At 35.6% G+C, this 23831-nt stretch overlaps 2 protein-coding genes across 4 annotated transcripts; both read left to right on the top strand.

Annotated features, from left to right (window-relative positions):
• The first annotated feature begins 484 nt into the window (after positions 1-484).
• On the top strand, positions 485-10182 carry LOC105176027 (Protein phosphatase 2C family protein). Of its 2 annotated transcripts, XM_011098699.3 has the most exons (10): positions 486-982; positions 1350-1458; positions 1594-1630; positions 1783-1827; positions 3128-3180; positions 6066-6227; positions 8355-8438; positions 8959-9048; positions 9164-9211; positions 9804-10182. In XM_011098699.3, the coding sequence occupies exons 1-10, from the start codon at positions 702-704 to the stop codon at positions 9912-9914; spliced, it is 1020 nt and encodes a 339-aa protein (XP_011097001.1). In that variant the 5' UTR covers positions 486-701; the 3' UTR covers positions 9915-10182. The 2 variants fall into 2 exon arrangements, with proteins under 2 accessions (XP_011097002.1, XP_011097001.1); XM_011098700.3 differs by lacking the exon at positions 1783-1827 and having other exon boundaries at positions 485-982.
• Positions 10183-13744: 3562 nt separating this feature from the next.
• On the top strand, positions 13745-21865 carry LOC105176025 (protein Dr1 homolog). Of its 2 annotated transcripts, none has more exons than XM_011098698.3 (6): positions 13745-13987; positions 14093-14149; positions 15833-15922; positions 19130-19224; positions 21012-21080; positions 21450-21865. In XM_011098698.3, exons 2-6 carry the CDS (start codon positions 14095-14097, stop codon positions 21612-21614), a joined length of 474 nt encoding a protein of 157 aa, XP_011097000.1. In that variant the 5' UTR covers positions 13745-13987; positions 14093-14094; the 3' UTR covers positions 21615-21865. The 2 variants fall into 2 exon arrangements, with proteins under 2 accessions (XP_011097000.1, XP_011096999.1); XM_011098697.3 differs by having other exon boundaries at positions 13748-13987; positions 14089-14149.
• The last annotated feature ends 1966 nt before the right edge of the window (positions 21866-23831 follow it).

Here is a 23831-nt window from a genome sequence, read left to right as displayed (position 1 = left end):
CACATTACAGTTCAATCAATAGCTATATTGGAGATGGCCAATATCTTTACGGTTAAGTAACAATCACTAGAGATTATTGCACTTGAGTACTTAAACAATTGCCAAAATTTTGGCAAAATATCACTTTTGGTCCTACTAGATAGGACCCTTCTCACTTTTGGTCCCATACTTTACGTGTTCAACACCTTTAGTCCCAAACGGTACCTTGTCATGTGCTGTTTTCGTTAGTTGTTAACGAAACAGGACCATTACTGTTAAAAAAATAAGGTTTTGAAATTAAAGGTGTTGAACACGTAAAACGTGGGACCAAAAGTGAGAAGGACACTATCTAATGGGACCAAAAATGATATTTTATTCAAAATTTTTATATTTAGCTATAATTATAAAAAACCAACACAGAATCATATAAGGATTTGAATAAATATGTTTATATCCATGAAATGCTTCAACAAGAATTTGGATCTATATTTATGTAATAATCTTCAACCCTAAATTATCATGGCACAATGATGGTGGTCCAAACATTGTGCCAAACGTTGTCAAATCAAACAAAGAGCTGAGGACTCGGGGCAATTACGAAATTATTTTTTCAACCTTCCGTGCGGGTGCATTTCAGATTTTGAACGCCAAATTTCGCCTTCGTTTCGCAATTCCGTTTCCTTCTACCTTCTGGCCCTTCTCTCGTTCACCCCTCCGCGAAAATGACAGCGCCAGAATCCAATTCCAATGCCGAATCTTCAGACATCAAACGCCCTAACGAATTCAGCAACTCCAATGTGTCGCCCAACAAAAGGTTGAAAACTGTGGAAGAATTGAAGACACAAAGTACTGCCACCGAAGCTTCGAGAGCAAACAGCTCTTCGCATAAGGGTTTTATTGCAATAGAGGCCGATGCAGCGGAAGATAGAGGGTCGAGGCACACTATGGAGGATGCTTGGGTCGTGCTTTACGATGCCACTTTGGAGTTCCCCGGAAATTTGAGGTTCCTTATCACTCACTTCTATAATCCGTTTATTAGTGATTGATCTGTTTTTAATCGTAACTGGTCGATTTTGGAAAAACAAATATAACTAAGTTTGACGAGTTATAAAACCTTGAAGTTCAATTCATTATTAGTTTTATTTAATTGTTTGCTGAGCTTTAGGCGCAGCTTATCATTTTATGCATCGTTTATATGCATAATAGTCCTGCCTATTTCTCTTTTAATTATTCTTTTACCGATTGAATTTGATTATCTTGGCATTCTTTCCTTCTGTCTCCAAATATTTCAGTTCCTTCCTTCCTTTTTCCTAAAACTATCCAATTGCATTTACATGGAGGTCTGTCTTTTAATGTCTTATTCCTTGTAGATGTGCGCATTTCGCAATTTATGATGGGCATGGGGGCCGGTCAGCTGCAGAGTATGCACAAAAGCATTTGCATGTAAACGTGCTTTCAGCAGGCTTACCACGTGAGTTGGTCTGTTTGTCTAAGCATTTAATGGATTATTAGAGTTTGAATGTTCTGAAAATGCAGAAATTTCTTTTTTACTTTTTGTTTGCGATTTCTCCCATTAATAATATTTTTTATTTGTTCTTCTGTTGAAAATTTCAGATGGATGTTAAGATGGCTAAGAAGGCTATACTTAATGGTATGCTCGTATTCCGACGTCTATTTTTGTTAATATTTTCTATGAATTGTTTAAAGTCAGAGCTTAATTGGCTTTGTTCTTTTCAAAGTTTTCATATAGCTTTATGTGCATCAGGGTCTTGATGTAGACTTTTTTTTTTTCTCCCCGAGTAGGATTCCTGAAAACAGATGAGGCTCTCCTTCAGGAAAGTGCTGCAGGTTCTTTGAAAGTTTCCTTCTTGTGTTATCTTTTCCTCTTTTCTCTCCTGAAGTAAGTTGCATACTTAGGTTACACTTACAGAGAAAACTCAGAGAATATATTATTGATCCATATCGTTAGTATTTGCATCATTTTAATCTTCATATTGGATTTAGTGAAAAATCACAGTTTTTTCAGACCTAGGTGTTCTTTCTCTTTTGCCCTTATGTGGATTAGTTTGATCCTGTTGTATGTTAAGCTTTTAGGGTATGATGTTAACTCTAATGTGGCAACAATATATTTTCGGACCTTGAAAAGGACTCGCATGATACATTTGTTATGTGCATGTGGAATGTAACTTTATTTCTGACATACTATTGATTATTGACCTCAAGAGCAGTGAATTGCATGCTTAAGACTTTAAGCATTTAGTTTTGATTGAAAGTTGCTGATTCTGTATGTTACTATGTTGCATTGCAATATGAAAATGCTCTGATATTTTCACACCTTTTGTGCTTTTAACTACGGCTTTAAAAGGTAAAGGTGGGGATGAGGCATTTCGTATATCTGAGGTGAGGTGAGGGTAATCTGATTATAAAAATAGCTAAAAGATTTGAAACTAGTAGAAGAAGAATTTGGATGGAAGATGTAGATTCATCTGCCATAAAGTAGCAAATATAGAAAAATAGACATCATCAACTATTCGAAATTTTAAATTGGAACACGGGAATTGCTTTCTAATGTCAAAGTCATGAGAAATAATAGATATTTTTGAAAAAATGGCATTTTCTGAAAATTTAAATTTTGAAAAGAGTGATAGAAAGTTTTGGCATCTAGACATTCAAAGCTGAAGACAAAAGCTTTTCGCTCAGATATCTTTTAGCATAAACACAGTGACTTTGGATGCGGAAAACGCATATGTCCCAAATGCCAGAGTATATGATGTGTCCGCCCATCATGCACATGGCAAGCGAAAGTGGAAACTCCACTGCTCTTGAGCATTTTTGCAGTGCCCTTGCCTCTAGGTGAGCAGCCTCGAGGCAAGCCCCAAGTGCCCTTTAAGATCACGGATTAGAATTCATAGAATAAGCTTTTGACGACATGCTTCATTGCACCTTATCGGCGCCAACATATAATAAAAAGCTTTTCAGGCCTATCCTGATGCCATTCAACTGTTTTTCTATTTTCAAGATTTGACCAGCGACCATGGTGATTTCCCTCATCTCCGCAGATGCTCAAATAATTTGATATATAACTGCATTTCTCATGTATTGTTAAGATAAAAATTAATATTCTCCTTTTAACTTTGGTTTCATGTAGGGGGGTGGCAAGATGGTGCCACAGCTGTATGTGTATGGGTACTGGGACAAACAGTAAGTTTGCTATCATTCATATGCCCTGTTATGTATGAGGAAGCTGTTTGCAACAGTTCAAACTTCAAAAAGAAAATCATTTGTGCTACAACTATTGTTAATATAATGAAAAGAATCCTTGAGGATGCATTAGCTGCCTTGCTAGCATTGCTTGATGTGCTCACAATTTCTACATATAGTGTTGCTTTATAGATTACGAACTTATTATTAATTCAAGAAGGAAAGAGTATATTAATTGTAAACAGTGAATTTGAGGAAGTTTTTGTTATTTGAAAATTCACAGAAGTTACCTTAGAATACCTAGTCTAGAAACCATATGTGCGCTGAACAAAAATATTGTAAACGTGAAATTTTATGGATTTTGTGTATAACAAGTTACTAATTTATGCGACTCAGAAATGAATTTATTACCTCATGTTCGTGGACATTAAATCATGTCGAAAATTCCGAGTTACATCCTGTTAGATTTTGTATGCTGCCCAGGAGAAGGAAAGCAGATAAAGATGTACCTGTGGACAACCCAAAGTATTCTAGGAAAAAAATGCTATTGGTACTTTCAGTAAAGCACATAGTACTCGACGAAAGGAAAGTTCTTTCTTCCTTTCATGGGGATGTTTCAAGTTATAGCTCTCCTATTTCGCCCATCTTAAGGGGAAGGTATATTATTGGGAGCTTGGATGATACCTTATATCCAGATGATCCCCTGATATTGAGAAAGATAATACTCACATAGATATTGGGCAGTAGGAAAGGAGCATCTAATGTTGCTTCCTTACAGATAAGAATTTGGTGTCTCTTAAACTGAAGTTGTTTCACTTTTTGGCCACTCATAAGGTTTTGTATAGCACCTAAGAAAGCCAGATCCCTAGAACCACTGGTTTTAACAAATTCCAGTTATTTTTTGACTGCCCTTCTCTCTTGTGTCCCCTTATGCTGATGCGAGCACAGTGAGACCTTCTTGCTATGGTTGGGGGCAATGCTTCATCCTCCCTCATGGCCAATCTTCAAATATCTACTTTAATTCAATTTCTCCACCCTAATGGGATGTTCCATCTTGAATTGGTTGAGTTTATAGTAGAGTTATGCGAAAAGATAGAAGTTCTAAGTATCTTTGCATTCTTACCCTCCAAAGTAGTAGTTGTAGTTAGGGGTTTGCATTCGGGATTATCGAAGTGAAATTTCAGTTAACCGGAACAATTGCAAAACGGAACTCTTTAAGTAAATTACCAACAAAAATTCAGGGTTAGGTAAATTACCCAAAAAACCGAAAATTTTTCAAAAAGATAAAAAATTTATAAAGACAAATGAACCAATTATAATTCCAACACATGAAATCAAAGTATCATTCCAAGAATTGAAATACAAACCCAATTAACCAAACACAAATCATCTACTAAAAAATCTTTTATATCAATAGAATTTATATTCGAAATATCCGAATAAAATCTAACATATTACATGTGATAGTTTGATAAACGAACATCAAATACCCAAATCAAATCCAATACCACAATTTAGTGTTTTCTTTAAAAATAAATCTGCATATATATATTTATTATATATATATATTATATATTTAAAAGAATTGGTATTCAGTTCGATATGCTTAACTGGTACCCAAAACTGAAATCAAACCGAATACCGAAATTGCAAAAGAAAATTATACCTAATACAGAATCGAAGTAGAATAGGTGGGTTTAGACCATTGGTTGGTATACACTAAACCGAACTGTGCACGCCACCCCTAGTTGGAAGTGGTGATGCCACATTATTACTTTTGACAGGGTACCTTTGGATTAAGAGTTGTCATTTCAAGAATGGGGTCCCAAAATGGAGATATGAGTATTCAATTATGGAATAGAGGGAGCATTATTTTTTGTATGCACAAACCTTCATGAACTCTGGTGGTATCTTCATAAATCTAATACATGTGTAATTGAAGCAAGAATTGTGGCGGTGGATTGTGGTAGCAAAGGTGCATGTGAGTGCTTAGCCTTTATTTGCTTAAAATATCAGATAGTGTTTTTTATGTTATTCATGTGAAATTTTCAAAATATTTGCTATATATGTGTGTTGGTGCAATATTTGTGGCAGTTAATGGTTGATTTTGTGGTTTTTCTCAAAATAAATAAATACATGGTTGTTTTTGCGTAAGGGTGTATTTTGTGGTAGTGAGTCTAGTGGCATAGACTTGTTCTAGATGGTTGCAGCAATCATAGTGGTGGTGGAAGTCTGTAACTCGGTTGTCCAAATACCCCTCGCCCCACTGCAAATCCACTGGGGGGAAGTTCTTGAATTCGTTTGCAGGAAATTCAGTTTTTGAGTTAATCAATGTATGCCACAAATTGTGTACAGCCCCCACATGCTGAAGCAAATTGATATTACTCTGAGCTTCTCTCTTGGACAATATTTTGTGGATAGTTTCTTCATGCATGAATAGATGTATCCAGTTTATTTATCCATCATTGACATTCGTTTATCATTGGATTTTTACTGTGGGTTAGTTTTCATGTGAATTTATTTAAATTCAATAGGATGATTCTCAATCTATGACAATTACCGAGCTACTTTAGTTAGTCACTGATTCTGTGGTGATTGTCTACGGTCATGCGTTGCTCCTGGAAATTAAACATTCCAATCCATAAAGGATACCCTTTGATTACTTCTTCTTTTTTTAAGAAAACATTTTACTTTTTCTAACAAAGGAGAAGAGTCAACTTGAGTCACACAGTAAATATCAACTATTAATAGTACAAAGATGAAAATTTTTGAACAAAAGGTTGAAAGTCGGACATCCTTGCTGCAAAGAGGAGTCATTTCTTAGCATAGTGCCTCTAGATTATCTATGGTTCATCGTATTAAATTTCATTTCTTGTGCTACTTAGGTGTTTGTTGCTAATATTGGCGATGCAAAGGCCGTGGTAGCAAGATCATCTGCAACAGATGGTTCCCAGAGTGGTCCAGAAAGATCAAATCCATTGAAGGCCATTGTTTTGACAAGGGAACACAAAGCCATATATCCACAAGAACGAGCACGCATTCAGAAGGTCTGTTTTTCTGCGCTGTGAAGGAATTATCCAACCCTAGTTCTTATCCTTGATTCCTTTCCATTCCAATTAGGATAATTGGGTGCTGATGCCTGATTCTTCGTGGTTATGTTTGAACGCCTGTGTGATGTGGAGAAATTCTTCGTTTTCTTTCAGTACTTCGACTTGTGATTACTTAGAAAGAAAGCTGGCACGACTCATATTTTGCAATGTGGGTCTCACAGTTATCAAGTAATGGTATAAACTACTTTTTCAGATACATGAGATAAAAGACCTAGAAGATTAATTCTTAACTTAGTAGTTCACTGGTAGGGTTTTATTGTGAGATGAGAGGATAGATTTGCCTTAGGTACCTGGTACCTTGCGGAGATTACTTGGGTGATGTTCTTTACATAGATGATATCCGTAATTTGAGCAGTAGAGTGATGGTTCTGCTTCAAGAGAGTGATTTAGTTTAATAAACTTTGTTAACTTGTCAAAACAAGAAAATAAAATCTTTCCATTTTGATTCCCTTTATAATGAAGTGGTCAAAGGATTTCCTGGAAAATGAGTTAACAAGTAGAGTTTTGACTGCATGCATAGATCTATTGAACATATATTGTGGCCTTTTCTTATCTCTGACAAATATGAGCAGTAAGACTGGACAAGGTTATGCAATATGAATTATTCTGTTTCAGTACTCAATAGCATACTGCTGTTTCATTTGAACCTGACTATTCAATTAGTATTTGTTTGATACTCAAAATCCTGGGCCTTGTCACTTAGTGAGTAAATGATGAAAGAAGAGAAGGCCATTCACCATTTCCTACTCTTTCCTTAGGCCATGTTTACTAGCCTTATTGGGATAATGTTGAATTATATTAATTCATGATTATAATGGTGATTGGTTGGGATGTGAACAATGTACAACTTATTTACTAGTAGAATTTGAGATTTTGTTGATGATTAACACAGTATCATGTGTATTAGCTAAAGCATTGTTAGTGATAAAAATGATCTTTTACGATTTCGCCCTCTAATTAAGTCAAAACTAGTTGTGAGTCAGCTGTCAATTCATTTCTTCTTCTCTCCTCTTCTTCTAACCATATCATATGTCTTCATTTGGGCATATGAATACTCTGTTTGGGGAAGCCGCAACAGTGCACAATAGATCCTGACCTCGCTGGAGTTAAGCCTTGAAAAATGGTATAGTAACAAAATTATATAAATCAAATTACTAGCAATAATCATTTTAATAAAAATTAATATTGCAATAAAATATAAGTTTTATGAAACATGCAGTACATAGGTAATTACATTTTCTTGCGCTGATAAATTATAGTAAAATTGGAGAATAGTTCCAAACTTGTCATAGGCAAATTTCCAATTATGGGAAGTAAGCAAATGTTAAATTGGAGGACAACTTTGGGGAAAAAATACAATTCTGGAATTGATTTTTAAAAAAATACAAAATAAAGTCAAAAAAGCATTTGAGGTGCATTGATTGCACCTGATGCATAAGTCAGTAATTTGGTCCAAAATAAGGGCTGAAAGAGACTTTCGGAGGGGCATCCTTTTGGACAAAATTGGAAAGATGAAAAAGGCCAATATCCACAGGCCTTATTGTATTGTAATCAGCCCTCTAATGTGGTGATTAAAAGAACCCCAAATTTATGTCGGGCCAGCCCACATAGTCTTGGGCTGGTCCAAAAGCTAGTAAATGGGTTATTGCTTTGGACTATCCTGTATATCCTGGCTAATACCTTGTGGTAAAAAAGGCCTTATTGTTCACCTATGCTGTTGTCAAGATGAACACTCCATCAATATGATTGATATCAGCCTGTGTATTGAGCAAACAAAATAGGATCCGCTTGTCGAAAGCAATGCCATATAGCTTTTAGACATATCTACCTTTTCATATGAAATATTTTAAATGAGTGCAGTTGACCCTCATAGGTTAACTAATCTATAGGAATAGACCATCCTGTCTACTAGTTGAAAACTCTGAACTATAAATTACTCTATCTGAAGAATTGTGCCATAAATTTTGTATTCCATGTCAGCCAATTTTTTTGTACTTTACTCCTTCAACATAGCTGTATTTGCTTTGCTAAGAAAACGTTTGTCTGAATATATTTCAACCACAGGCTGGTGGATCTGTTGGTTCAAATGGACGATTGCAGGGGCGGCTTGAGGTTTCAAGAGCCTTTGGTGATAGGCAATTCAAGAAGGTCATGCCTTTGGCCCTTGCTCTTTCTAACAACCCTTTATGTCCTTAAATCATGTAACATATTTGTATGTGTCTTACTCTCATATGCTGTTAGTTTCATTTTTCAGCTTTTACTTCTATTGATTTTAAGTGGGGTAGGGTGGGCTGTTCTTTTTTTTTTTTTTTTTTTTGTGGGGGGGGGGGGGGGGTGGAGGAGTCAAGGTACTTCATATATCTCATGGTGATGGTAGGGGGAGTAAATATCTTATGTCTAAATGTTATTGGTTTGGAGTTTCTTGGTGTGAAATATTATGCCTAACTCTAAGGTTTTAAACTTTTATTCAAGCTGAACTGCATTTGGATGTATGAAATAATAAGAACACGATGATGTAGTTTAAGGTTGATTTTTATCTAGGTGAGGTTTTAAAGTCTACCTGGTTGGGGGTGTGGTTCCTGAACATTCTTGGGAGCATTAGATATACTTCTATAGTATCTTATTATATGCTAGCTATTCTTTACTGAAAGTACTATATGAATTTCAGGTGGGCGTTGTTGCAACTCCTGATATTCATTCATTTGACCTTACTGAGAGAGATCAATTTATAATTCTTGGCTGTGATGGCTTGTGGGGGGTATATCTTCATCTCTGAGAACTCTCTTACAATCTTTAAGTTTTTGGAAAGATTCTCAATTGCCTTTTGGTGAAAACTTTTGACCAATATGAATGAACTATTTTCCAACTTTTAGGTGTTTGGACCAAGTGATGCTGTTGAATTTGTTCACAAGCTGTTGAAGGTTTGTATGCATCTGTGGACTCTTTAATTCCTATGTTTTTGCTCAGTATTTGGGTACTTGGAGCCTCAACCTCCAAAGGAAGGTTGCATACCCGATGCTTGGGCTTATTTTTCGAAATAAATGTTTTATATATGTAATAATATATTTATGTTTATTGAAAGGGCAAGAGTCATAATTTATTTGTTTTAAGTTATTGTAACAAATAAATTGAAAGTACTATGAAAAGTTAGGCGAGAAAGTAATTCAAATTTAAAGTGGAGATGTTGTTGGAGAAACTACTCAACACATCATTTTCTCGTAGTTGCCAAAAGAAACCAAGTTGGGTAGGAGTTCACATAGGGTAGGGGTCTCTACACTAACATAATAGCATTGTTATCTGATGCATATCGATTAAAGATATAAACGCAATATTATTGTAATAAAAGGAGTTGGTCATCTGAAAGGTCAGGTCAAGAAAGTGAATTTTCTGCAAAGCATAATTGGGAGCCAAAGTCTGATTATTTCTTGAGTTTTATGTTGTACTGTAATAACGTTTAGGAGCTGAGAAAGTTCAAAAATTTGCGTCTCATGCAATTCTTACAATCTATGGCAGGAGGGTTTACCAGTCACAGCAGTGAGCCGCCGCCTTGTCCGGGAAGCTGTCCGTGAGCGCCGATGCAAGGATAACTGCACTGCAATTGTGATTGTTTTCAGGCAGCAGTAACAGATATCACAAATTGGTCCATGCTTGATTTCACTGTATGGATTTGTTTTCATAATGTGTCTGTTCAATTTTTCTCCCATGTGCCTCCATTTGCCCCGGAAACTGAATGGTCTCGACTTTGTGATTGCAGCTTCGCTTACTGTTTGATGTATGTAAGTTTTGAAATGTTAAGTGTTCTGCATAATCATGTAATGTAACTTGGACTCGGCATTCACTGATGTAAACGTTGATGATATTAATCTGCTAATTGTGTCTAGTTTTCTTACAATCTCCAGTATCATATACCTGCATTTTCATGCAACTTGAAAGAAGTAAAAATTTCCATGGATTTCATTCTTTGAAGAGTTATGGTTTCTAGTTTTCGTATGGACGCGAGGTTTTGTGACCATAGTCATGGTTGTACCATGAGCATTGAGAAGAAAAGTAAGGACTCCTCTTTACCGATGGACTGGGTAGTTACTTTTGCTAGTTTTTGTTAAATTGCTAAAGAGGTGGGAAGAAGACAAATACAGAGACATGGGGAAGTTAGAAATAACTTTTTCATGAATTTAAACGTTACCAACAATACATTGAATTGCTGAAATTGCTTAATCTATATATTATATTTATATCTATAAAAGTATGAATATCTTTAAAATTTTATTTTATTTTTTGATTCGGCTAAATTGCCTCTATAATGTTATCATTTTTAAGGATAAAAATGTAAAAATGATATACTTATTAATTACTTTCACATACTTATTTACTTTTATTAATTACTTTTTACATTAGTTTTCATATTTATTCTTATTAGTTACATCTCACATTATACATATTTACTCTTATCCAATGCCTTTTGAAAATCATATAAACTAATTTTCTTAGAAACAAGAAAATTACTTAATAAGTATTAAACTAAAGCCTCTGCAAAATGACACATGAAATTTCACAAATAGATTTTGAAAAAAAACTAGTGTTGTTAAGAAAACTAAAGTATATTCATTACCATAAACACATGTCATAATTCCTTCATTGAACTTGGAACATTTTCATGATGAGTACACATAAGCTATGACTTAGTATAATTTTTATAATTGAAAGCAACTTCTATTTTTTTAATTCTCATTATTTATAGAAAAATATTTACTTAGTGTATGTTTATTTTAACTAAATATGATAAATTAACTTTGAAATTTCCTTTCAACAATATATTATTTGGTATAGTTGAAAAGGTTAATTAGAAAAAATAATTGTTTACTTAAAAGGATATCAAACTACATTAGAAAAAATACAAGTTTGAATTTTTATGTAATTATAAATGAGTGAAGCAAATACCATAAACTTCAAAAAGTTTTAATTTATTTTACATTTTTAAACAAATCATGCATGAAGAAATAAATGTTAAATTAATATTCAATAGCATCTCATAAATATAGATTCACTTAAACTTAAAAAAATGAAGGTAAATTTGAATTTGAATATTAATATGATGATTGTTCTACACTTTGATATTGGATACCAATTATTCATAATCTGTGGATGATTTTCAGGTGGTGATAGGAAGTGGAAAGTTAAGATGGATGGTCCTAAAGCTGACTAGTGGTAGGGTTGTTGCTGCAAAGGCTAGGGACTAGTTAGGCTTAGCATAGCAGTGATCAGATTACGGTAGAGTTTGATAGAAAATTATGTAACGTAGCATGATCCAAGTATATTTTTCATTTATTGTTGGACAATTTTGAATTACATATATTTGATCAATAAAGTTATTTTATTTGTCAAAGAATGATTAATGTTGTCCGCTAGGCTGGATAAATAATTGTCCTTAACACTATCCCGTAATTAGATTTATGAATACTTAAAATCAAATTATTATAAATATATAATCAAGAGAAACTTAAGAATTTGACATCCGTAAGCTAGGACGGTTTCCTCTTGATAAGAATGAGGAAGTTGGAAGATTTAAAGAATTTAGGGATAGACAATTTGAGTCAACTAGCTTACAAGTCTTTTTTTCTGAGAAGAAAAAATCATAAAACTCTTTGTTAGACAAGTGGGCTTGCGAAATGGTCTATTGGATTAGATACAATTAGACATCTCTAGGTTACTGAATACACAGAATTAGAAAGAGGTTCACAAGTCTAAGGACCTAAGGTAGGTTTGAGAAATCAGACTTGGAATGGTGAATCAAATTGATTGTAAAATTAAACCTTTTGATATGATCGAAGGAGTGTGTATTTAATGGGAGTTCTTGAAAAATCCAGTTGAGAATGGAATTCTCCCTTGGTGGGATTTTTTAGGATCAAGGTTGTTCGGTCTTTGGTAAGAGAGAAATTGAATTTTGTTGGATTTGGTTCGATCGGGGTTTCACCGAGTTACCTTAATCCATCTAGGCATAGACTTGAAAAAATTACCAAAAATGGCATTTTCTGATAGTCATGATCTAGTTGTTGTATACGATATGGTTTGGCAAACATGTGTCTTATAAAGTTCTTGAGCATGTGGGAAGGTCCTGCGTACGTCAAGAGACTAGTGGGAGAATTAGACTCGATGTCTGATTTTTACAGATTTAATACTGAATAATACAAACATCATTTATAATCGACTTATTTCTACTAACTATATTCCAATCCTTCGAGGGACGACCAGAACATCTCGGATACTTGATAGGTATAGGTTTTTTGGTCGATTTGATTAATTGGATTATGATCGAAAAGATACAAGGAGAAGCAATATTGAACATCGGGTTTAGACAAGTGGTTTAGAGGTATAGGATCCTTTCATGGAAATTCAAACTCAGTTTGTAATTTTGTATTACTAGAAATATTCTTTTTGACAAGCTCATATGTAGTGTGACTTGGTCAGTAACGAGCTTTAGGGTCAGTAGGAGTGCAGTTGTGTTCCAAATGTTTAGTGTGTAATGCTTATTCATTTGGAATGAATCTAAAATGTTGGGAAATATTGAAATACGAGCGTGCAATTCTCCAAATGATTTGGATTCATACATAGAGGGTTAAGTTGTTAGAGACTTAGTCACGGTAGACGGGTGAAAAAGCTTAGATTTTGACAACCCCTACGTTTATGTCCTAGGCATCATAGATGTACTGTTTGGTGCATTGGACCTGATATTATATATCCTTTGAGGATAACAAGAAAAATAGGGTGTGTACCGAGGAGGTAGTAGACATCAGTTGGAAACAATCTTTAATACCTAAATAAGGATTAAATAAGTGTTGTTGATGCACAATAAAATTAAAGTGATACTAGCTTCCAGATTCATGTGAATAATATTTTATCTCAATGTATATGTATGATCAGACTTAGCGGTGAATGTGGTGGCTTGGAATGGTTCCAAGAGTGATATCCATGACGCTTCATTATGAAAGTCAAGTACATACCGACTTTGAAAGTCGTTTATGAAAAGTGGTTTGGATTGAAAACCACATCAATTGGATGGATGTGGTGCTTAGTATGGTCGAGCCAGTAGTTCACTTGGAGGCGGACGACTAGGCTATGGAAAAAGCTTTTGGGCTTGAGATTTCGTCACATGTTCATGGAAAGTTTTTAGACAACCACCATCTACAAGTAGCGATTAAATATAAATAAAATTTAAAATATTAAATATAGTTTTTTAATATTATAAAAAATTTATATATAATTACATCAAATTTGAGCCGCGATGGATTTAATTATCCCTAAATTTTTTGGAGTAGTAATATAAATTCGTTTCTAATTCTTTCCTTGTTTCCCAACGTAGGACATAATTATCCATTCTATATTCCCTTCCCACGGACCCTGTGTGAACGTGCTCTTCACCGCCTCACTCTTTTCCGTTAAATAGGGAGACACCTGGCGTCAATCTACAGCACGTCACGATTAGCGCGTGGACTTTCTTGATCGACTCGCTTCGGTGAAATCTTTGCCCTAGTCGCCTGCCAGGGACCTCCTCTCTCTCTCTCTCTCTCAAATCGACCATGAACCACCGCCCGCTACTCCGATCACCTACTGCAAATCTCTGATTCGGTTAATAACGCTCAAATCACTATCGATTTCACAATTTTGTCTGATCTTACAGATATAGCGTGTTTGATTCTCAGGTAACTTGGATTTTATCCTGTTCCTCGTGTTTTACGGTTGTTCTGCCAGAGCTTATGATCCTTATTGATGTATTTGATTTTTATTCGTCTCGGCTTTGAAGATAGAAATGGAACCTATGGACATTGTTGGTAGAACTAAAGAGGACGCTTCGCTTCCTAAAGGTATTTTCCTTCCCTGTTCCTTGTTGACTGTCTTTTTTCGTTGTTCGGGTTTCAATGATCTTTTTCTCAGATACATTGAACATCAACGACGCGTATACCTATATTTGAAGTTTCTATATAAATTTTGCCATGAAAATTTTCTGTGGAGTAAGGCGTTGAGTGACGTATAGCATCTGCAGTAATTGATAATTACTGACTTGGCTAGGGTTAGCGTTCGAAGAGAGTTGTTCATCTGTTAGGTGAGTGTGTTATCTTGAGCTTTACACGTAGGTGTGGCTGTCAGAGACCTTGTTTACGGCATGTTTAAGTAGAGTTCTGTTAGGTTTTCATATAGGGCTCTCTAATTTTTGGGTTTTGTTTTATTTTTCTATAACTAATTAAAATTGCGTTATTGAGTAATTCATGAAGTTGATGTTTCCAGCAGTTTTGGAGACAAGATACCTTAGCACAATCCTTGCATTTCCTAACACACTGAACTTCGAAATTCTACAGATGAGAACCTTAACAGACTTCCTGCATAAAGAATTCAGATCTCAAGTTGTAAGAGAAGAGAAATATTACATGCCCAAAATACCAGTTTTAGAAAGTGTACTGGAAATTTTGTTTACACACATGTACAAGTGGGTTAAGAGGCGCGGACACAATGTTGTCTTTCCTTGTCTGAAATTTTACAAAGGGAAGAACCAACTATCAAACACACATCAGTCGTCGCTCAAATTAACAAGTTTGTGAACTACTTCATGTTGCCTCCACCAGCGTGGCAACTTTTGTGCAATATCTTGTACGATAAAGCTTGATGCGGTCTTGATATATCAGGACTGTTGATCACTGGAAAGGCATGGCTGTGTTGGACTGTTAGAATGTAGGTAATTTAATTTCAGTTCGAAACTCTATGCCTCTTTGTACAAAGTATCACAAGAAACAGAGATGAAATGATGGTTTCTGTTGTTTTGATACTTTAGATTATGGAGTAAGCACAAATTCAGGAGCACAAATAGTGCTGATTCTTGGAGCACTTTGCAACTTTTAGGCATAAAGATTAGAGATTGTTGCTATCTGTATAGGCTTCTTCTAAAGTCTTTAGAATTTCTGCATTGAGTGGATTGTATACCAGTCAACTTAGGAATATATAGTCAATTCAAGCTTGGGTTTTAAGGCTACTAACATCTGTTTCTTCGGTTATTGTAATGTGTTATATCAATTTTGTGCATTGATCGAAATTGAGCCCTGTATGGTGGTTATGAATCTTTCTTTACGTTTTCCTGAATCAAAATTTTCTCGAGATTTTTTTCATTCATGATCAGTCATATGCTTGCTTAATTATCAATATCTGGAACTAGATGCTTTCTCCTGTATGAGCTCATTTTCTTTCTCACATCAAGATATCTATCATCAACTATAATGTCGTACTTTCTTGCATCCTTAACTGAAAAGTAGACTCACTTAAGCTGTGAAAGGTGAGTTAGAGGATGAATCACCATCCTTTTTGGTGTATTGAGAAAAAATTTCGTGTTTGGTCCAAGCTTCTGGCAGCTATTAAAGGTGTTAAAAGGATGGTGTGGAACATGTAATTGAGCATGTTTCTTGTTGAAGCACATATGAGTGCTGATCGTTGCACTCTTGTAAACGAATTATTATACATGGATTTAATTGTTTGTGAGTGACAAAAGTTTTCTGTTTCAGCAACTATGACAAAAATCATCAAGGAGATGCTCCCTCCAGATGTTCGTGTTGCAAGAGATGCTCAAGATCTTTTAATCGAGTGTTGTGTAGGTGTGTACTTTTTTTTGTTTTTACTTTCCATCACCTCTACATTACACACTGAATCCATTAACTCTCTCCCTATCCAATTAGAATAAGAATGTCCGATATTAATAACTTAATACTTTACCAAATCTTTAGTTGATTCCCTGCTTCTTTTTTGTTAAGTTAGTCTGTGCCTTTAATAATGCATGTGATTATCTGTTGGAGTCTTCTGCCGAAAAGTATCATGATGATAGATGAAAGATATGGTTATGGGCCCTTTGGCTGTAAAAGGATTGAACTTCTGCACTAACTTTTGGTGATGAGTAAAAAGTTCTTGTCATTGGAAAATAAATAAAAGCTAAGCAAAAGAGAAATGTTAAGTTGCAACTGGCCTTTCTGGCAGTAGTAATGTCTCAAATTCTAGTTTTCTTCACCTCATATATCCAATATTCAAAACGATCATTGTCATTCTAAATGCTAATGACCAACCATAGAACTACCATTCCAATTCCCAACACTAAGAATTGCATTGACAAAATTAAAGCTACAGGCTTTGTTTTCTTCATGCGAGATGATATTTGCATCTGTTATGAAGATTAACCTGATTAGGATCTTTTTGAAAACATTACATGATCGTGATGGAAGTATCTCTTTTTTTGGGTATTTTGAGGGTGGGTTGGCTGGAATCTTATGGATGGTAAAATTAAGTCCACTGGCGGCTGGAAGATATTTTGGTCGATTATAATTGTTGAAGGGGCAGTTCCATGGTTGCTCTGGCACTTCTTGCTGTTCTGTGCTGGCATTAGATCACAGGAGAAGGCCAGTGGGTGAGAAGTGGAGCTTGAGGTGGTGACAGTAGCTAAAATGGAGGGTAATTGCTACGTATAAATCATAATGGCGAAATTGGAAGAAAGAAAATGCATATTACAATTTACATTTGACAGCTCATTTCTTATGCATGGTATGCATGTAGTATTGGATGCAAATGCATCACCATATGTTCTACAGAAAGCAAACTTATTGATTGACATTTGCACCAAGCACCTGAGCCAAGAAGGTGGGAGAAAACGGAAGAAGCTAGGCACCATAGTTGTTAAAGGCACATAGCGCAAAGGTGCCCTGGAGTCATGGCGCACGGCTCGACGCTCGCCTTTTTACAGCATGGTGGGGGTCATGGAGTCGGGGGGGGGGGGGGATGTTGCAAGACAATTAGTCAAATCTTACGTAATCATTATAAAACTCTACAAGCATAAAATATGTCACTGTGAGTCCATTAATTTTTCGTCATAATCATCATTCTTTTCATTTAGATTTGTAGCAATCAACATCTTTATTTCTAAGCCCAACTTTTACTAACATGAAAAGCCCAGTCTTCAAAATAAATTGCGCTTTCCCAACTTTCTTCAGCCACCTGGTGAGCTATAGTGCGCCAGAGCGGCGTGGCTCGCGCCTGGAGAAAGCCCAGCGCCATCTCTATTGATCCATAGCGCGCCTTTTATAACTATGCTAGGCACATAAAAAACATGCATTCAGTGAGAAGAAATATTTCACTTTAGCATCTCAGGATGGCCTTGACATCATCACATTCACTCATTAGATATAAACATTGGACATCAGTTTATGATCTTGGGAACCCTGCATTGCATGCTGGCTTCTTTTGTTTTTCTAAAAACTGAAAGAGCCAGAAGACAACAGCATGGCATAAATGTTTATGGAATATAGATTGAATAGGCTTTATCTTATCTTCTTGTATCTTGTGAACTCTGGATCAAGTATAGATAACTTTGAATACAAGAGAAATTGAGAGGTATCTGGAAAGTATTGCAAGAGCTTTAAAGACTTCAGTTGGTATATCAGGTGCGGAAATATTTTTCTCAAAGCAATATTATAACAAGGGACAAGGAGGTGTAAAGTTGTCTTTATGTTGAAATACCAGAAGTGCATCTTTTTTAATGCAAAAATTGTCCGTCTAGCAAGATTCATTAGATAGTGGTCAATGCAATCAAACAAATGAAAGTTTTTGATTGAAGAGGACCAGCTAACTACGTCTCTTCTATTAAGTCATTGTGGAATCTTTGCTTCACAATTTTATATGAAGTAATATATTAGAAAATTGGGGGTATCAAAATGATGATGAAAGGTAGAAGTAAGAACAACTTAACAGTGGGTAGTTTGATAGTGATTGTTCTTCCTTAATCAATATTTCCATTTGAGTGACTAAGATTTTGTCCTGTGCTACAGTATCTCGGGTAATGATGTTCTAGTGCAGAGGTTTTTTCACTAAGTTATCTCAACAGAAAAATGACCAGAGTTAAAGACGATCAAAAGAATAGACTCCATTTTGCACCTTTTATCCTGTCTTTGGTTTCTTTGGTTTTGTCTTGGTTAGAAGAGATCTCAATCTAATTATTTTGAAGTCTTTAGTCCGAATCCTCTCTTTTTGTTTTGCAGTCTAAGATCAATGGTGAATTAATTCTCCTCCAGGAACTGATGGATTTAAATCTAGTTGAATGCGCTTGAGGTATATAAATAGAGAAAACTTAGAGGACTACTATATTGTATAGGGTATAATAAACACCATGTAGTATAGTTGATGTCTTAAAAATGGATTTTGAATGTTGAAGAAGCCCTTTCTAGATTGAGGGTTCTGCTGAATGGATTAAAAAATGCCATTTAAGGTCCTTATCATATGAATTCACACCTGCATTCCTGGGATTTGTTCTCTGTCTATTTTTCTCCAGCATGCAAGTCCCACACTCACCCGGTCCTTGTGCATCTGAAGCCACCACCTTCCATGCCCTTCATGGAAGTTTCGAACCATCATACTCTGCCCCTTCCACTTGAGTCTCCAGCTTTTCACTTTTGTTTCACTTCTATAATAAACGAACTAAACCCTTTGTCTTCAGTGTGCAGAAAAATGGTTCTGTTTCGTTTTTTGTTTTGTGATGCATCATGTGATTGTGCTTTGGTGCCATAAGAGTACAGGACATATTAGTTATATTTTTCCTTTTCTCTCTGTTTTTTGTGGATGTTTTTACTTCTGGTCATTGAAATTGGTGGCCTGAGTATTGTTGCTGTTCTAACTTTTGCAATTTACTATTAGATGAAAATTACATACTATCCACTGCTCCTTTAGTAGTTGTCTCATTGCAGCATCTTTGCCAGTTAATATGAAGTTCCATTTCAGTAGTTGATGGCTAGGCGAAATGATTTGCATGTTTGTTTCTATTGCAGAATTTATTAATCTCATTTCGTCAGAATCCAATGAAGTCTGTAACAGAGAAGAGAAAAGAACAATTGCACCAGAACATGTACTCAAAGCCCTAGAGGTTTCTGATCCCAACACAATAATTTCCTTTTTGTTTCCTCTTTCTTGTCCTGTTATCATGAAGAAGCTTCAATGGTTTTTAGGGGGCTTTTGTCGGATTATATTATCATTCTTATTTCGTGCAGTATTCTTTTGAAATGGAATGGTTAGAAATTTGTTTGCATATTTGTTCAACATGTACCAACTTGGTGAAAAAGTGTTGTCAACCCCCACCTTTATCTTTTTCCCTCTGATCCCCGTAAGTCACCTCTTGTAAATGAACAAATATCAAGCTATTTTGTTTCGGCCCTATATTCGGGGTATGCCATGGGGGGATATTGGACTGTACTGTTGGGTGCAGCAAATAACTTAGGCTTGAGAGGATAATATGACATTTCGTGGCGTTATATTTTGATTTGAGATGGGTAAAATATAAGTGGGGACTGATTTAGTTGAGAAAACGTTAATATGACAAGATGGTAGAAGTTGTTTAATCTAAAGAGATAAAATGAAAGTGAAATATAAAGTTGTCTTATTAGGATATGTTTGATGTTTCCTTCATAAAATTCTAAGTCACACTCGATGTATCTTGGGATCTGCCACCAGTAGGCATGTTGTTGAAATCATTAAATTTCAAGTATAGGAGTTTTCTGTATCACCAAAGCTTAATGTGATGTGGGATGCAATACAACCTTTGATGGATGCCTAAAGTGTTTTGGGATTGATTTTGGATTTTCTTTCTTATGTTCTTTTTCTATTTTATTTCCTACATAACTACTATTGCTGCAGCACTGGTTATAGGCTTTCAGATTTCACAACTTCAGGAATCTATATTTCATCCTCGTAACTTCTTTTCCATTTTGACGTTTAGCTAAATGTTTTGCTTTCAAGAACAAGCTATTATAGGTCTTGTATTCTTGGAGGGGAATGGAATTTTTGTGTTCTTTACACCCCAAGCACTTATTTCTACTAATCATATGAAGATACTAAATCCTGGCTTGATAACAATTCCGTCAACTGCAACTTTAGTAATTACTCAAGTCTATTTGTTTCTCGTGTTCGCTTGACTATTTTACAATTTCATCTGAATGTGAACTTTGTTAATCTTTACTATCAAATTGTTTCTGTTTGACCCGGTTTAATTTGTACTTAAAATGATCCCATATCAGAATTATGTTTTATCAATAGTATGGTAAAATAAAGAGACTTCTCAAACTGAGTTTATTGCTTTAATAGTGGAGCAGCATAGACATGCATTTGATTGATTATGCAGCTCGCAGGCTGTGATAAATTTCATGGTATTTGGCCGTTTTTTTTTATTTTAAACATTTCGTTTATCCATAGGTGAATGATTTATTCACTTGTGATTTGTGGTAAAGCATGATATCATGAGAGTGGTTCAAGTTCACTTGATCTTGCGCGGTGTTTGACTTTTTCAGTTTATTCCCAATACTTTCTTTCCACTGCCATACTAATGCTTTTTGGGGCATTAAGCTAATGACAAAGTATGTTTTTCTTATGTCCTGCGGTTTACTATGGTAATTATCAAATATCCAAGTTGTAATAAGCTGTGTTTGGCATCGTTTTGGCTGACATAATTTAAGTGCTATTTTTCCCCTGGAAATTAATTGATTTCATTCTCTTGTTGGTACTGAATGATTAGGATATAGAACTCCTACACGTGTCCACTTTTAGGGTGTAACATGCAAGTTTTAGCTTATAACTATTGCTAGTCTGTGCCTTGTTTCTTTTCATCTCCTCCTTGGTCGTCCTTGACAACTGTGGAACTTATCCATATTGATACATCAGGTTCTTGGATTTGGGGAGTATATTGAGGAAGTTTATGCTGCATACGAGCAGCACAGGCATGAGACTATGGTATGCATCTCTTTCTCTCTCTCTTGTGCATGCTCGATGCAGCACGCTAGTAATATTAGCACATGTATGACACATTTCTAGATCAAGTAACCTGCTGCCCTTTTTATATGGCGTGAATAATCATATCATATGTTTTTACATGCTATAGATCCACAAAAGTTTGAGATACACTGTATCACTATTTTATACATCATAAGATGCGCTATAAAAAATTTGAGTCTGTTCTGCTGTAGTTTTCTCCATTCCTGTCATTTTTATTTCACACGTCATCCAGTGGACATAACCAACTGCTATAAGAATCTCAAGAGCCTCTTAAGGTTCGTTCATAAGATGCATGCTGAGTATTTGAGGCTGAATGTTTTGACACAGGACACCATGAGAAGTGGCAAATGGAGCAATGGAGCTGAAATGACTGAAGAAGAAGCATTGGCAGAGCAGCAGAGGATGTTTGCAGAGGCACGTGCTAGGATGAATGGAGGCGGCTCAGCCCCCAAGCAGTCGGATGCCGAGACCCAGCCAACTTCGAACAGCTAACTCTTCTTATTTAGTTTCTAAAACTCTTTTTAGGCTAGCGCTCTTTACTCCAGTCTCGTTCTTTCTTCTTTGTATTATGTACAAAAATGCACTCGGGTAATGTTGTGGCTTCTATTGAACTTACAGCAAACTTTATTCTGTGTACTATATCTATATATAGAAATATGTGTAATTAAAGTTCTCTCAAGGTCGTCCATCTACGATGGGAAGGACATCTGATCTCAGAAGACAAATTATCATTATTGTTGAAACTCACGTTTCGCACTCTTTTTTAGGTGGTTAGCTATCTGAAAGCCTATCTTATTTGTGCGGAACTTATATGCGTTGCTCAAAACCTGTATGTTTATGTATTCACAGTGCATTGTTTCCTACACCATCTATCACTGCATATTGGTTGGTGCTGTGTTACCCTGTCATTTTTCTTCTCTGGGACTTGACTCGTGGTTACTTTGACATTTTCTTATTGTGCCAAGTTTTGTGATTTCTATTTGGATTACTTATAAGGAATTATCCTACAAGAGTAGGGGAGTTGGTAAAACTGAACCTATCGAAATTCAGTATGTCAAAATATTGGATTAAGTTAATTAATTGGTTTGGTTTAATAATTAGTGAATATATTTTGTATTTTAGTTTTGTCTTTTGGTAAATTGATTTTTTTTTATAAATAAATAAATGGACACTAAAAATTACGATCATATTATTGTTTTTCATTTGGTAAAATATAATGAAAATTGTATAAAAACAATTTATAGATATATAAAGATATATAACGTCAAATAGATGAATAAAAATTAATACATTCGTGTTTAGTATGGTTCACTATACTAAAGCCAAAACAAAATGAAGCAGTACACTGAATCTTTATGACCATGAAAATTGAATATTGAATCAAAATGCATTAGTGGTAGCTTTGCACATGTGGAATATATTGAGGGCAAGATGGCAAGCACAATATGGAGTTCCATCCTATTGTGGTAGCTCGAGTTCGACGTCAACTATGATTGGAAATATGGTTCTTGCCAACTTGGAGGCTGATTGAACAATTGCAGCAAGATTCTGGGGTGCGGGCCAGAATACCTAGGATTGTTCTTAGTAATATGGAGCCTCGATCTCAGTTTGGTGAGGGGGGTGGTGGCAATTCAGCACGTGATCGGTTGCTTTATGTGGGTTCAGTTCCTTTAAACCCCAATTCTAGGGTCTTATGTTGATAACATGGTGGAGGTTATTGCGAATTCAAGTAGGAAGACATTGAGGTTTATTGAACCATAGAGAAACAACATGATAAAATAATTATGAAACCGAAAAGAGCCGTGTTGGAGGAGGGTTTTGTAATGTTGGAAAGCGATGATTGTACGGTGTTTTCTTGACTGCCATACTTTCATCACCTGCAGTTATCTCCTCAGCCAATGAATTTTATATCTTTTATCTTTAACACTGAGGGGCAGCCATGGAGGAGGTCATTGAAGGTGATTGTTGGCTTTTTCAAGGACAACCTATGTTTTTGCAACGATAGGTACCAGGATTACAGCTAGAGAAGCATAAACATGATCTAATGTCGGTTTGGCTTAAATTCAAAAACTTACCACTAGAGTATTGGACTAATGAAGGATTCAGTGTGGTTACTAGTGGAGCAGATAAACCACTTTATCCTAATGTTGTAACTCGTACATGTACTAGAATCGACTATCCTGGGGTTTGTCTTTTGATTGGATTTTCTCCAAAGAGTTGCCAATAGTCCAACCAGATGAAGATGACGTAAAGGCTCTTTGTAAAACTGGAATTGAATAAGAATAGTTGCCTTCTGCGTGTAAGAATTGTTATGTTCTTAGGCACACTAAAGATAAGTGCCTTCTTTCGAAGCAGCCTAATCCATGACCCCCAGCACTTGTTTGAGCTTATTAAGGGCCAGGTGTTGAAAGTAGTCTCAACTAGTGGATCGGGGATATTGCAGCAGTGTCTTCCTAATGATTCAATGCACATTGGTTTGAATATGAACTCTAAAGTATTTGCAGTTGGTTGTGAATGAAGTGTGGGCTTGGCCTGAAGGTATGTCTGAAGAAGGTGAGGAAATCATACTACCACCTCTCTATTGCAATTGTTTCATCCATCCCCACCATCATTAATCTGGAATTCTCTTCTACTTGCTCCTCTTTAAATTCCAAGAAATATGTTTATTATTTGGTTAGCTATACAATGGACAAGCCCTGCTTACAACAT

The sequence above is a fragment of the Sesamum indicum genome, linkage group LG13 (assembly GCF_026168435.1).
Source record: "Sesamum indicum cultivar Baizhima isolate 11 linkage group LG13, ASM2616843v1, whole genome shotgun sequence".
NCBI classification, from domain to species: Eukaryota; Viridiplantae; Streptophyta; class Magnoliopsida; order Lamiales; family Pedaliaceae; genus Sesamum; species Sesamum indicum.
This window is presented reverse-complemented; position numbering and strand designations above follow the sequence as displayed.